The 13,718-nt window shown below is 36.6% G+C and overlaps 2 protein-coding genes across 2 annotated transcripts; both read right to left on the bottom strand.

The window, feature by feature from the left end:
- Positions 1–565: 565 nt before the first annotated feature.
- On the bottom strand, positions 566–2,038 carry LOC110855786 (gastrula zinc finger protein XlCGF7.1). The gene is made up of 3 exons (XM_022104175.2): positions 1,649–2,038; positions 1,156–1,563; positions 566–1,058 (listed from the first exon to the last, which is right to left on the bottom strand). The coding sequence occupies exons 1-3, from the start codon at positions 1,766–1,768 to the stop codon at positions 678–680; spliced, it is 909 nt and encodes a 302-aa protein (XP_021959867.1). The 5' UTR covers positions 1,769–2,038; the 3' UTR covers positions 566–677.
- Positions 2,039–12,062: 10,024 nt separating this feature from the next.
- LOC118437478 (zinc finger protein 782-like) lies at positions 12,063–13,282 on the bottom strand. Its single transcript, XM_035856503.1, has 3 exons — positions 13,244–13,282; positions 12,714–13,127; positions 12,063–12,622 (listed from the first exon to the last, which is right to left on the bottom strand). The coding sequence occupies exons 1-3, from the start codon at positions 13,280–13,282 to the stop codon at positions 12,326–12,328; spliced, it is 750 nt and encodes a 249-aa protein (XP_035712396.1). The 3' UTR covers positions 12,063–12,325.
- Positions 13,283–13,718: the final 436 nt, after the last annotated feature.

Here is a 13,718-nt window from a genome sequence, read left to right as displayed (position 1 = left end):
CTCTTTTTTGTTGCACACGATCAATTTATAATTAAAGTAAGTCATCAATCAACTCGTGTTGTTGCAGAGCTCTGAATTGTGTTGACCATCGTTCAATTGATTTAAATAAAATCTAGTTTAAGTAGATAAAATAATCGTATAATTCACTCAGTCACTTTCTTTAATTCCAACGAGCAAAGCACAATTAAATATAACGTAAAGACACTATACTCCGGGTAGGTGATAGCTTGGTTTTTACAACAACAGAATAGCATATTCTTTTGTGCATCGCTCTAATAATAAAATCAGATAAGTGCAACAGCAAGTCCTCGCTCTTCTCGAGTATGACGACGAAAGTGTCCCACTAATTCGGACATGGTGAAAAAAGGGTTCTTGCAGAAGCACAATAACATTCTTCCCGATATGCAGGATTGTGATGCCTCGCGTGCTGCCGAGCTAAATTTCCTTCCATATTTAACTACGGGTTTTTAGCATCAAAAATGATGTTATGCAATGAAAATTAGGCAAAGCGGTCGTCCTGCAAAGGTGTTGTTATGATCAACGTCTAAAATATACATATGTCGAACTAGCACAGTTTAATTGCGTGTAAAAAGGGGAACTAAAGTACATGTACATGTGTATCGTTGGCCGGATAACAAATTCAAACCATAAAAACAACGAATTTCTTGGATTATGTATCACTGTTCTAGAGTATGACGACGACAGTGTGTCACCAAATCGGAAAAGATGGAAAAATGCTTCTGGCAGAAGTGGCATTCTCGTCGATTCGCAGGATTGTGACGCCTCGAGTGTTGAGTTAAATTTTCTTTCGAGTGGCTCTTGTACCCACATTTTTCGCAGGAATGAATCTTGTCTATATTCGCGGGATGTCTGGCCTCCACGTGACGTCTCATATTCCTTGACGTCGAGAACCTTTTGTCACAAAATGTGCACGGATGATTCCTTTGATTTTCATGCACAGATTGCATATGTTGTTGCAAGCTAACTTTACCCAAAAAAGTCTGAGTACAAAGTTCACAGTTAAATATCCTTCGGTTAGATTTTACCAAATGTGTAACCTGTAAAATAAATGCGTAAATGTTTAACCATCGTTAAACTTGTGTTAATCTTGTCCAGCGTAATATTGGTGTAAGAAACACATTTACATATTTGTACCTCGTGACTTTTTAAATTGCACGCGTTTGGGAAAGTTTTCCCACAAGTTGAGCAACTGTGGGGCTTCTCCGTCGTGTGGATGGAAATGTGCCGAGCAAGGTTTGTTCTGAGTTTGAATTCTCTTCCGCAAAGTGTGCACGGAAATCGGGTCGGTTTCTCGGTATGTTCGGTTTTTATGTGCTGCGATACAGCTTCCTTGTTCAAGTAGGTTTTCACACATCCGGGAAATCTACTTGGCAAACGGGCTCGATTCACCGTGCTGTGAACGGCACCAAGGTGTCTCCATAAATTTGTGGATGTGAGAAATACACGGTGACAAACGTTGCAACTGGGTCGTTTCCGGATAGTGTGAAAATGTTTTATATGCATGGATAAGGTGAGTCGATTTTTCGAAATTTTGCCGCAGACCTAAAGATTAATATACAAACTGCTGTATGTGAGGGGTTGAGCTTTGAAATTACTTTCAGGATATGATATGAGTTTAGATGATTACCTCGCATTTCACCTTCGCGTCGGCATCATGCCTTATCATGTGACGCTTCAAGCTTCCTTTGGTGGTGAGCGATTTTGAGCACGTGGCACATGTCCAACTATTTTCTGGACGGGGATCCATTGGATATCTTTTTGGCTTATTTGAACAAAAATCTAGCACATAGCGGAAATATACTTTCTTTTAATGATTTGTTTAAAATTCTACTGGTTTTGAACCGAAAATATGAATTTATTTCGTTCGTATTGTAATAAACCGTAATAGTTAGTCGTCCAACTTGAAACTTTCAAGTTGAAACTTTCAACTTGAAAGTCTAAAACCTTCTCTCAGCTTGTGTGCTTTTACATAAATTTGAGACCAAGTGTATTTTTAGGAAGAAAAAGGTACAGAATGTTTGTGGGAGTCCTGAAGCAAGTAAATCTGTAAATGGTCTGCACTCAAGGGTAGGAAGAAACATATTTTCCACTATTCAAGTCATACATACCTTCGCTTGGATTTAAATAACCAGGTTAACTAAAGGATAAAAATATCCGTTAAAGCCCAGAGGCGAGTAAGGGCTAGAATTATATTTATCTCTTATATAAAGCGTTAAGTCGCTGCCTGCCTGACTCTGTGATCGAGTCCAAGTTACCCCATAGAGAAGACAAAGAAGGAAGCGGAGTAACTACTGAATGAATGCATGCATGAACATGGTGTTACCTACCTGCATGAGTCTGAACTTCGCCTGCACGTGACTTTCACGTACGTACACTTGCCATCAAACTCAAATTAAATGCCTTTGCATATAAACACAGTGTGCAAGTAAATTGAGTGTGTGAGCAGTATACATACGTAGGTGTTTTATTATTAATTTTCAAAAGGTATGTTCCGCACTGTTTCTGACCAAAATTTTGATGAAATAACAAACTTCAAATACATTTAGGAGGCTGTGATTTTTTTCAGCTCTGTGGGTTAACATAAACACTAGCAATAAATCGGCAAACTTTACCTCGACGGAAAAAATGCTAGATTTGCAAATTAAATATCGTAGTGTGATTTAATTTTAAATGCTGGATCGGCAATACGTGTCGCAGATTTATGGTTGAATCCTTAAAATTTACGATGAAGACTGCCCAACACAAAACACAAATTCAATTGGGTCAATAATTTTAAATGATCGCGAAACGAGGTCTCGGACAAAAAGTCGCCAGGACGCTCAAAATCCGTTTCTTCCACAGAAAGGCTCCGGAAATTAGAGGAACAAATAATGAGAGATCCGCGATTGAAACTGTCCTATTTAGCAGATGAGATGGGTGTTTCAAAAGCAGCAATTTGTTCCATGTTAACTGAAGACTTAGGTATGAAAATGGTTTCCGCCCGTTGGGTACCAAAATTGCTTTCAGCATCTCAAAAACAGGATCGAGTCGACTTTTGCAATGCCAATTTTAACCTATTAAATGAAGACTTGAACCTGCTCAATATTTTATTAGTTGCATATGGTACTTGGGTTTACTATTATGACCCGGTGACCAAATAATAATTCCCTCAATGGAAGCACGAGGGGTTGCCACCGCCCGTGAATTGAAAAGTGCAAAAATCTGACAAAAAAATGATGATGACCACTTTCAAGGATACCAAAGGTCCCCTCCTTATAAAATTTATTGCTGTAAATACTACAATAAATGGGGCCGTGTACGCAGGAACCCCGAAGGAGCTGCGTCCTCCGGTTGAAAAGAAACGTGGGGTCAAAATAAAGAGTTGGCCTTTTTTTAGACGACAACGCGCCACCTCATACCTGGCTTTTTGCGAGGGTTAGTGCAGACGAAAATCGCTTTACCTGCACAAACCACACCCCGTGCAGTCCGGACTTGACCCTTAGTGATTATTATTCGTTTCGAAACTTAAAGAAAAACATCAGGGGAAAACGGTTTTCGGATGATAATGAAATCAAGTCGTAAATTTTGGCATATTTTCGAGGTAAATTTTAATGAGTTATTGCTAGTGTTAATGTTAACCTACAGAACTGAAAAAAATCACAGCATTCTAAAAGTATTTGAAGTTTGTTATTTCATCAAAAGTTTGGTCAGAAACAGTGTGGAACATACATTTTGAAAACTAATAATAAAACACCCACGTACATCACTCATCAATAGTGGTTATCATGATAAGTGATCGTGATAAACACTATTAATTAATTATTTTAGTTTGAGAAACTCCACCTACAGCGAGTGGCATATCAATTCGAATGAATTTTTGACGCTGATTCCAACGCCGTCAATAGCTTGGCGTTAATTGTAGAAGTTAACGGGATTTATGGAACTTAACGGGAGCGTGAAGCGTGGGAATTTAAATAGTTAGCTATTCAACTACTCCCACAAGGGGAACTCAAATTGTACTGTGACCAGATCGCTGATGGAAAAAACTTGGTATCCAGGTATTGAGGATACCGGGAAATTTTGCGGACGCCGAAGGCGGCCGCAAAATTTTTTTTTGTCGCCAAAACAAACGAGAAAAAACCAGAAGAAAAAAAATTAAAGAAAAAATACGAAGCGGGAAGGAAAAAACGGGAAGGAGGAAGAAAAAAGAGCGACAAAATACGAAGCGGGAAGGAGAAAACGGGAAGGAGAGAAAAAAAGAGGCGAAAAACTACGAAGCGGGAAGGACAAAAACGGGAAGGAGGGAGAAAAAAGAGCGAAAAAATACTAAGCGGGGAGGGAAAAAATGGGAAGGAGGAAATAAAAAAATACGAAGCGGGAAGGAAAAAAAACGGGAAAAGGGTAGAAGAATTAAAGAAAAAATACGAAGCGGGAAGGACAAAAACGGGAAGGAGGGAGAAAAAAGAGCAAAAAAATACGAAGCGGGGAGGAGGGAGAAAAAAGGGCGAAAAAATATGAAGCGGGGAGGAAACAAACGGGAAGGAGGGAAAAAAATTAAAGAAAAAAATACGAAGCGGGAAGGAAAAAAAACGGGAAAGCGGTAGAAAAATTAAAGAAAAAATACGAAGCGGGAAGGAAAAAAACGGGAAGGAGATAAAAAAGGGCGAAAAAATACGAAGCGGAAAGAAAAAAATTGCGAGGGAGAAAAACGACCGAAAAAAAGACGACGCGGGCAGAAAAAAATTGCGAGGGAGGAAAAACGGACGAAAAAGAGGAAACTGGAAGGAAGATGAGAGAAAATGGAAGACAGAAATACAAAGCGGGAATCGAAAACCTACCGAAAAATTTGAAGCGTAAAGGAAAACCCGTTTTTCTGTCCTGTTTCTTTTAGGTAAGTTTTTAACAAATCCAGGAAAAAGTGGAAAGCTGAATGGAGAAGCGCAAGGAGTTGAACAACCGATGAAAAATACGATCCAGGAGGATAAGATATGAGTTCGCAATTTTTCAATTGACGGGAAAGAAAAAAACGGGTGAGGCGGAGAAGTTACACAACGGGAGGAAAAAGCGGACGGAAAACCGAAAGTGGGAAGAAAATCGGACGAAAAGGATTTGAAACACGGATAATACGAACCGACGTCAAGACTATAAAGCGGGAATTGTCAAATCTGCGTTATCATTAGGGCTGACAAATACGTTCCCAATTTTCAAATCCGGGTTTCGGGTTATCCGTTTTCCTTAAGACCGGATTTAAATCCGGATTGGACTTATTTATTGTTATTATTTATTTCCTTGATATTTGAACGAATCAGATAGATATCAGATAGAATTATTAATTTCAATTGCAATCGCAGCTTTTTTAGAAGTTTCAATATTTTAGAAAATTTTCTGACGACTCATGTAATTTCCAGGCATTTTTATCAGTTCATGAACTGAAAAAATGTAGAATTTCAAAAAAGTGAGTTTGATGTCCGATATTATAAACTAAGTATATTTGAAATGAATAGCATGCCAATTTATTTTTAATTCACACTTCTTGCCAAGATTTGAATCTTTACATCGTAAATGAATATGAATCTTTAAGTTAGGGAAATCCGGATTTCGAAGTATCCAAAATCCGAAAAATCCGGATTTTTCGAATTCGGAGTATCCGGATCTGTCAGCCCTAGTTAGCATAGTCCGACCTATAAAATGCGTTAGTCGCATCCAGTACAAATACCCCAGAATTATTTATGGGGTTCCTGCTTTTTGGAGGCTATTAGTTGTTTTGCTATAAGTTGTTTTGACTAATCCCACTCTCACCATCGTCCGTGAAAGACATTATGCCAAGTTGTATATTATTTGGGAATAGGTTTTAGGTATATATGTGCACGGAGTTAGGTATATATGCTTCTCATGAAAAATCATTTAGCGATCTAAATACAACATAGCGTAGCAGTAAAATTATCTGGGTGGCGGAGATGTGGGGAGCTTGTTTAGTACTTTTAAGTGCACTTCCACACCTTATGATTAGAACAATTTACTTTTTCAAGCTATATTTTATTGAATATGAATTCCTACCGGATATCAATGTTTTTGTTTAATTGAGAACTCCGTCTCGAGGAGTTGTATGCACAATGTGGTAAAACTAGAGGCTTTCAGATCGTTGGAGATAATAAAAATCTGATAAATGCATTTAAAATTTGAATAAATACCGCAAGTCAATTTTTAAATATTATAAGGCAAATTAGTGTGTAAAATCTTGAAAGGAAGCGGGGGTTTCTAACATCCAAAATAGAAATTTGAATGGCGAAATATAAAATTGTTAAGGGAGTTGAAAGTAACATTCAGTCTAGTCTCCAATAAAATAAACCCGAAAAAACGAGATTCTTATGTGAAGAGTAAGTGCAACGGAAAGTTTAAAACAAAACTATTAAAATGATAATCAATTATTTGCATCACCACCCGCTGTATGTTTGATACCACTAAAAAGTTTTAGAAGTTTTTCGTCACATTTTTCGAATTCGTAACAATTTGAAATTATTCGTCGAAATGTGTTTCACCCGATGAGCGGATTTGCGGCCCGTCTTGAACTTAGAGAGCCAAAACGTGTAAAGTATCGTGAATTGAATATTAACTAAGTTTTAATTGAATAAATATAATTATTGAGTATTTGTTGCAATTTATCTATGTGGTATCAAAAATACGGCGGGCGGTGACGCACATAGGTAACTTTATTATCGTTTTAATTATTTTATTTTAAACTTTTGGTTGCACTTATATATGTACTATTCATCTAAGCATCTCTTTTTTTATTTTGCAACTTTTTAAATTGTTCCTTTATTCATCAATTAACAGGGGTGCATGGCATAATGATTAACTGGCATTATTACCACAACATCCCCCAGTGAAGCAATGCTGGGCAAATTTTCAACCGACTTATCTCAGCCATTTGATAACCGATTTTGTTACTCGCGGAAGCAAAAATATAGCAATAGATATACGAAATAATATTTTTTATGTCTGAATTTTGAGTTCTGGTTCACAAAATTACTCTATCGAAATTGTTTTGGGAGGAATCCTCCAAGAAACATCCTCCTGGAGGGTGTTTTTGGCCCATAAGTCGGAAAAAAATCATCTACTTAAAAATGGAGTCGTCAAAAATGGCGTTCTTCCTATTCCCAATAGTGTGCAAAATTTGAGCAAAATCAGTTGGAAATTGACAAAGTTTTTCTTATGATATATTTTTCGAGGTGACCTGTAAACGCACACTTCGGAAGGTTATTTGTTCCTTGGCTACAGCCAACAGCCATTAATTTGCATGACCTTAGAAAAGGATTCCTGGAGACTATTTAGGTTGACAAGGAACGGTCGAAAAAGACATTTTCGAAACCCACAAAACCCCAGCCAAGAAGAATGCCCTGAAGGCTTCAATTCGAAGCAATCCACAAAGAACCCTCGAAACCTAGCTACATACATATAGGTTAATGTGACAAGGCAGACACTCAAATCGAATCACTCAAATCGAACATTTTGTTGAAGACTTTGCAACATGACACTGTAATACTAATTATTCCCTGAAAGATAGCCATCTTTAACAAATGTTGGACTCCCCGATGCTACGGGTCGCTAGAAAGCAAATGACCTATTTCTGTGATTGTTTTGGCAAGCGTGAGCTGGTTGGCTATAGTTCCCATAAATCTAATTTATCGAAAAGAGGTAGAAGATAAATGCGTCAAATAACTTATGCATCACATTATGTATGGTATAAGGTTCTTGAATTTAGTGGGTGCTTCCACCGAGAACTGGCTCTGTGGGTCTCGCCTTCAACGATGCATAAATGGGGGAAAACACTTTCGAAAAATTGATTTCAAATCGGAAGCTTACTGATCCTCAAGATCAACCAGAAATTTGTAACATGAGAACTCTTGCAGTTACGCGATTCATTCCTCGTATATACAGTTAGCTTTACCATACTGTATACAAAATACTTCTTATCAAAAATACTGAAAGCATTAGTTTGGTAGTAGTTTCTACTCCTTACTACACTCAATTAAATTCTAAAATCTCCTATCTATGTACACGCAGTGTTGATCTGATCTTTCGCGGGACTGAAGATCAACGCTGAAAAATATAACAAAACTTCCTGCTTCTTATTCCCACAAATGAATATACGTAGCATCAAATGCAGTGTAATAATAGAAACGCATGTTAATTACAATTAGTAAACCAACCACCAAGTAATTAGCTAAGTACTATTGTATTGTCCAAAGCGTTTGTGAGAAGAATTACTATAAAGGTCACTAAATCGGGAAATTTTTGGGACCGGGAAATTTTTTGGCAATGTTGGATACCGGGAAGAAAAAGTTTTTTCCACCAGCGGACGAGATTAATTAAAATGCAGCATGACTTGGGCAAACCCTCACTCTGATGTACGTATGTGGTATGAGAAAGCCTCCACTGGGAATTATTTAAAGTATAGTATGACGGATTTTTCGCTTTGGGCACACCCCCCACTGGAACCCTAGAACCCGGCCTTGGCCGGGCTATACGCTAGTAAGTTTATATATGTACAAACACTAAATTGCAGGTACTTACTGTCAGCAGGCAACTAAAAGTCAGGCGTAAAAGGAGATGGGCGATCCATCACAGGGTCACCCAGATATTACGTATCAAAAAAATTAGTACCTTAATCCAGTGAGGAGTCGGGTTGCGCTGGGAATTGGAAGTTGACAATGTGTACCATATGTGTGCCAATTTTTTTAAACTCAGTCACCACGAACAATGCAGAAAACAAGGGATTTCGGTGGAACTAGATTTCGGGCTGGCGGAGGAAACAAGGTTATTTGGTTGGGAGCGCGGAGGGCTACACTAAATATTATTTAACGGGTCCTATTTAACTGATCATAATTTAATACTACTTCTGACCATAATTAATACTTTTGTCCCAAATTCTTTCTTTCATCATAATGGAATCTAATTTGACCATAACTAGAATACTGACTTATACATAATAAATCCTCCGTCTACCATAACCAAATTATTGGCAAATACTCTTTAGTTTTTTATGCCAGAGCGAGGATTATACAAGTATTGAGTAAAAATATATCTTTGTTAAACATAGTAGGGGCAGTGTGGGTTAGTGGGGCCACGTTTTTTCCGAATCTGCGTTCTTCAGTGAAACTAAAGATGCTTCCGAGTCAAAAATACTTATTTTGAACACATGCATTATCAACCAACTATTTCGCTTTAGTTTATGATCAAAAAAAGTTTTAAAATATAATTGGAAGTAATATTTATCAATTATTTAAAATAAATCAAACAGGTGTACACAGTAACCCCACCAAATGGGGTAAGTGGGGCCAGTGGAGGGGTTAGTGTGGACACGCATATGTTTTAATGCAAATATATTTGCATATTAAAATGCAACAATTAACATTTTTTAATTTAAAAAAATGTTTGAATTCATGCCAGATCGAGGATTATACAAACTATATTTTTTAAAGATGGAATTTGAAAATATTCGAATATAAATTTGGACAATATACGGACAAGATATCTGCGAAGAATAATTACCCCTGCAAATTGTCCAAATTATGCAGGATTAGAATCCAATTACATTCAAGGATTAGAATTGAATTACTAAAATCATTCACACCTATCCACTGTGGGAAGCAAGCGATTAGAAAAAGTTGATACATAATATCAAGGAACTTTTTCTTTACCCTCCCGCGTTCGTATCCCTACCATACTAATAGTATAGGAAGGATACCGCGCGGGAAGGGAAAAGAAAAAGTTCCATGATATTAAAACGTTACTTAAAACGTTTAAGGAATGATTGCCTAAAAATCGAAAAGTTTGTAAAGTTTTTTAAAGTTTCATATTTTAAAGCGATTTTAAAGTGTATTTTTACTTATGGTAAAATCGAGTAATTATTATACACAAGGAAGCACTTTATTATGGTGAGAAATAGTATTCGGGGAAAAAGTATTAATTATGGTCAAAAGTAGTATTAAATTATGATCAGTTAAATATTATCCTTATTTAACACCACTTTATTTTTGTTTTGACGTACAACTTATATAAAAATGATAACTTTTTACTTTTTAGCTACCGAATGTACAGATATTTCAGGTTATTGTCGCAATGTACAAGTACTTTTATTTGTAATTTCTCTGCATTCACCAGACCAGAGTAAAACTGGCATATGTATTTATTTATGCATATGTTGGTTATTAATGCACATGTTAAATGCAAATCCGGTAATTCTTATGACACTGCAGCAGTTAAGTGGTTGCATATTGGAAATAAGGATTAAAAAATTACAGTGATTTTTATTTAGTCATTTCGTTAAAAATTGCAACTTTGACTTACTTACTAAAATTCTCCAAAGCATTTTTCATCAGTAATTAATAATTACTGATGAAAAATGCTCTGTAATTACTAAGGATGGAGCTTGTCCGTGTCAAGCGAATATATGTCATATTTGTCATATTTGTCATAAATGTCATATTTGTCATAAATGTCATATTTGTCAATTTGTCCGTCCAATTTGTCACGATTTCAATATGTCCGACATTTATGACAAATATGACGGACAAATTGGACAAATTGGACAAATATGACATTTTGTCTCAATATTCCCCATTTATTTTAGAATTTGTAATTGAGTCTTTTGGAATGCCTCCTTATCAAGAAAATAAACATTGGTATATACATTGATTTAATTCGATTAATTAAGCTACGGAAAATTTTAAAACCCTACGATGGAGTTCGTAGAGTAAGATATTGCAGATTTTAAGGCAGGAGTTGCTTAAATCTTCAAATAAGGGTACAACAGCAAAAGTAAACGAGACAAGTGCACTTAAGTAATTGATTTAATTAATTTACCTATGATACTACTTATCAATTGTTTCCAAGTTTACCAATTACTATTTAACTATTTTATCAATGGTATTAATTCTGGATATACATAAGCCATTGTTTACAGACAAATGTTTGAATAAAAAAATTCTTATGTGTACTCAATACAGGGTGTGCAGAGCAAAAAGGCAGGCAGTGCCTTTTTGCCTGCCTCTTTGCCTTTTTGCCCTTTTGCTAATTTGGGGCGAGATGAGACGTAAACCCCGTGATAAAATTAAAGTGAAAGTTACTCATTGCGTTTTTTATACTTTTCGCAAATATGACCTTTCAGTCAAAATTTGATTAATTAAGCTGATGGCGATGTAGAAACAACGCTGAAGATATGTAGGGAAAAGTATTAAACTAATTTGAAGTATTGATAAAAGTCAGAACTCTCAAATACAATTTTAAAAACATATAATAAGATATAAACGACAATAAATCGGGTTCAGTTCCCAAAAATCGAGCAAAAAGGCAGGAAAGAGGCAAAAAGGCATCAAAAAGGCACGCAAAAAGGCAAAAGGTCATTGAAAAAGGCAACAAGGCAAAAAAGCATTTACAAAAAGTAAAAAGGCTGCCTTTTTGCACACACTGACTCAATAGGAGAGACCCTCTACATGCCCCTCTTTAGATCTTGATGCCCTTTGAATATGTGATGCCTCTAATCTAATGTAGGACGGCCACATTTGCGTCCGCCACACCCCCTCAAAGTGATAAGAGCTGCAGAAGTTACCAACTTCAAATATTCACCAAAATCCAATTTTGTTCGAATATTGATAAAATTTATATTTTTGTGATCCCAGATATTTGTGTGACCATATCCAGTAGACTCAACTTTTTTGAAATTTTCGAAATTACGGGACATTCCAGATTTATTTGAAAAAATTCAAAAAAGTTTAGTTTACTGCTTAAAATAAATGTCGATCACACTGACAATTGTTCATTTGTGAAATTCAATTTGTCATAAGTGTCTAATTTGTCTGAGATTTAAATGTCGGACAAATTGGACATTTATGATATTTTGAATTTGTCATATGTGTCATATTTGTCATATTTGTCGCAAATTTTAAATGTCTGACAAATTGGACATTTATGACATGTCAATATGTCAATTTGTCAATGACATGTCATGACGGCACATCCCTAGTAATTACTAATTACAGACAAGTTCAGACATTCCGCAATAAATTGACAAGTATGTGTGAATCGAATTTTAAAATTTGAATTGGCAGTAATAAAATAAGTATACGCATATGCATTTATAGTCGTCCTACACTCATAATATAAATACAAATTGGTATATTAAAATCAAAAAATACGCACAACAAATTTCACTGATAAGAGAGAGAGAGATATCTCAAGATATTCACTGTTCTAAAGTGTGCCGACGACAGTGTCTCACTAATCCTGAAAAACTGCCAAACAGTTTCTGGCAGAAGTAACACCCCTAATTCGCAGGACTGTGACGCTTCACGTGTTGGACTAAATATACTTTCGAATGACTCCTGAATTCGCATTGGTCGCAGGAATGGACTTTCTCCCGATTCGTGGGATGTTTCGCGTCCAAGTGGAGTCTCATATTGCCCGATTTCGAAAATCTTTTGTCACAAAATGCGCACTGATACTTCCTCTGATTTTCATGTACAACTTGAACATGCTTTTGTAAGTCAGGTTTACTCAAGGACATCTGGGTACAAAGTTCACACTTGAAAATCCTTCGGACAGATTTTTCCAAATGTGTCGCCTGCAAATGGAGGAACATTTATGCATCGCTGAGTTTTTCCTGCATTTTCCTTCATTTAAACAAACTATTTACGAGGTCCAATTTTTTGTACCTTAGAATCTCCTCGCGCACATGGAACACACAAATATTTATTTTTACCTCGTGACTCCTCATGGTTGCCCGATGGCCGAAACTCTTCCCACAAGTGGAAAAATGTAGGCCTTCCCCGTCGTGTGGGTGGAAATGTGTCTCTCAAGGTTTGTTCTGAGTTTGAATTCTCTTCCGCGCACGGAAATCGGGTAGGATTTTCGGCGTGTTCAGTTTTTATGTGTCTTGATAGACCATTCCTGCTCGAGTACGTTTTTCCACAGGCGGAAAATCCGCATGGAATACGTGTTTCATCGTCCTGTGCTCGGTAACAAATAGTAACAATGTGACTCCTTAAAGTTGAAGGAGCAAATAATATGCGGTGACAAATGCCGCAACTGGGTCGGTCCCGCTTAGTGAAGTATGTTCGTGTGGATTGCTACGCCTCGTGGATTTTTCGAATTTATCCACAGAACTAAGAAGTTGTCCAAAAATTATGTGTATAATTGGTCGAGTTTTAAAATTGCTTCATAGTGGTATAAATAGATCAATTACATCACAGTTCACCTTGGCATCGGTGTCGTGCGTGACCATGTGACCTGTTAAGTGTCGTTTAGTGTTGAACGACTTTACACACGTGGAACAGGTAAATCCGTCTCCTCAACATGGATCCATTATTCTTAATCTTACCATTAGTTTTAAAGGAATTTAGTAAATAAACTGTACTCCCTGCACTTTTTAGTTAAAATACTTACAGGAAATGGCAATATTTATTTCTTGCGTAAATAATTTAATGAATTGATTTCGTATTGTTGACGAAATTTCAAGTTTAAATCGCCTTCCAACGTAAAAGTCTAAACCCAAACTGCTGTAGATTTTTTTTCTTACAAATTTCAGACCAAGTCTATTTTTAGAAAGAGAAGGGTACAGAACTCGTGAAAGTCCTAAAGCGAGTGAAGGCACGAGGTCTTCACACAAGCACAGTGCCCTGAAAGACCCAAAATGTTGACCACCATTCAAAGCAACCCTT

The sequence above is a fragment of the Folsomia candida genome, unplaced genomic scaffold, assembly GCF_002217175.1.
Source record: "Folsomia candida strain VU population unplaced genomic scaffold, ASM221717v1 Fcan01_Sc013, whole genome shotgun sequence".
NCBI lineage: Eukaryota > Metazoa > Arthropoda > Collembola > Entomobryomorpha > Isotomidae > Folsomia > Folsomia candida.
This window is presented reverse-complemented; position numbering and strand designations above follow the sequence as displayed.

What these genes read in the sequence shown, in the direction of transcription:
- LOC110855786 (XM_022104175.2), bottom strand. Translation starts at nt 1,768, where the DNA reads ATGGATCCCCGTCCAGAAAATAGTTGGACATGTGCCACGTGCTCAAAA. An exon ending in ACGCGAAGGTGAAATGCGAG is followed by an intron (nt 1,564 to 1,648) that starts GTAATCATCTAA and finishes ATTAATCTTTAG; the next exon opens with GTCTGCGGCAAAATTTCGAA. An exon ending in GCAATTTAAAAAGTCACGAG is followed by an intron (nt 1,059 to 1,155) that starts GTACAAATATGT and finishes TTTATTTTACAG; the next exon opens with GTTACACATTTGGTAAAATC.
- LOC118437478 (XM_035856503.1), bottom strand. Translation starts at nt 13,282, where the DNA reads ATGGTCACGCACGACACCGATGCCAAGGTGAACTGTGAT. An exon ending in ATGCCAAGGTGAACTGTGAT is followed by an intron (nt 13,128 to 13,243) that starts GTAATTGATCTA and finishes CACGAGGCGTAG; the next exon opens with CAATCCACACGAACATACTT. An exon ending in GTGCGCGAGGAGATTCTAAG is followed by an intron (nt 12,623 to 12,713) that starts GTACAAAAAATT and finishes CTCCATTTGCAG; the next exon opens with GCGACACATTTGGAAAAATC.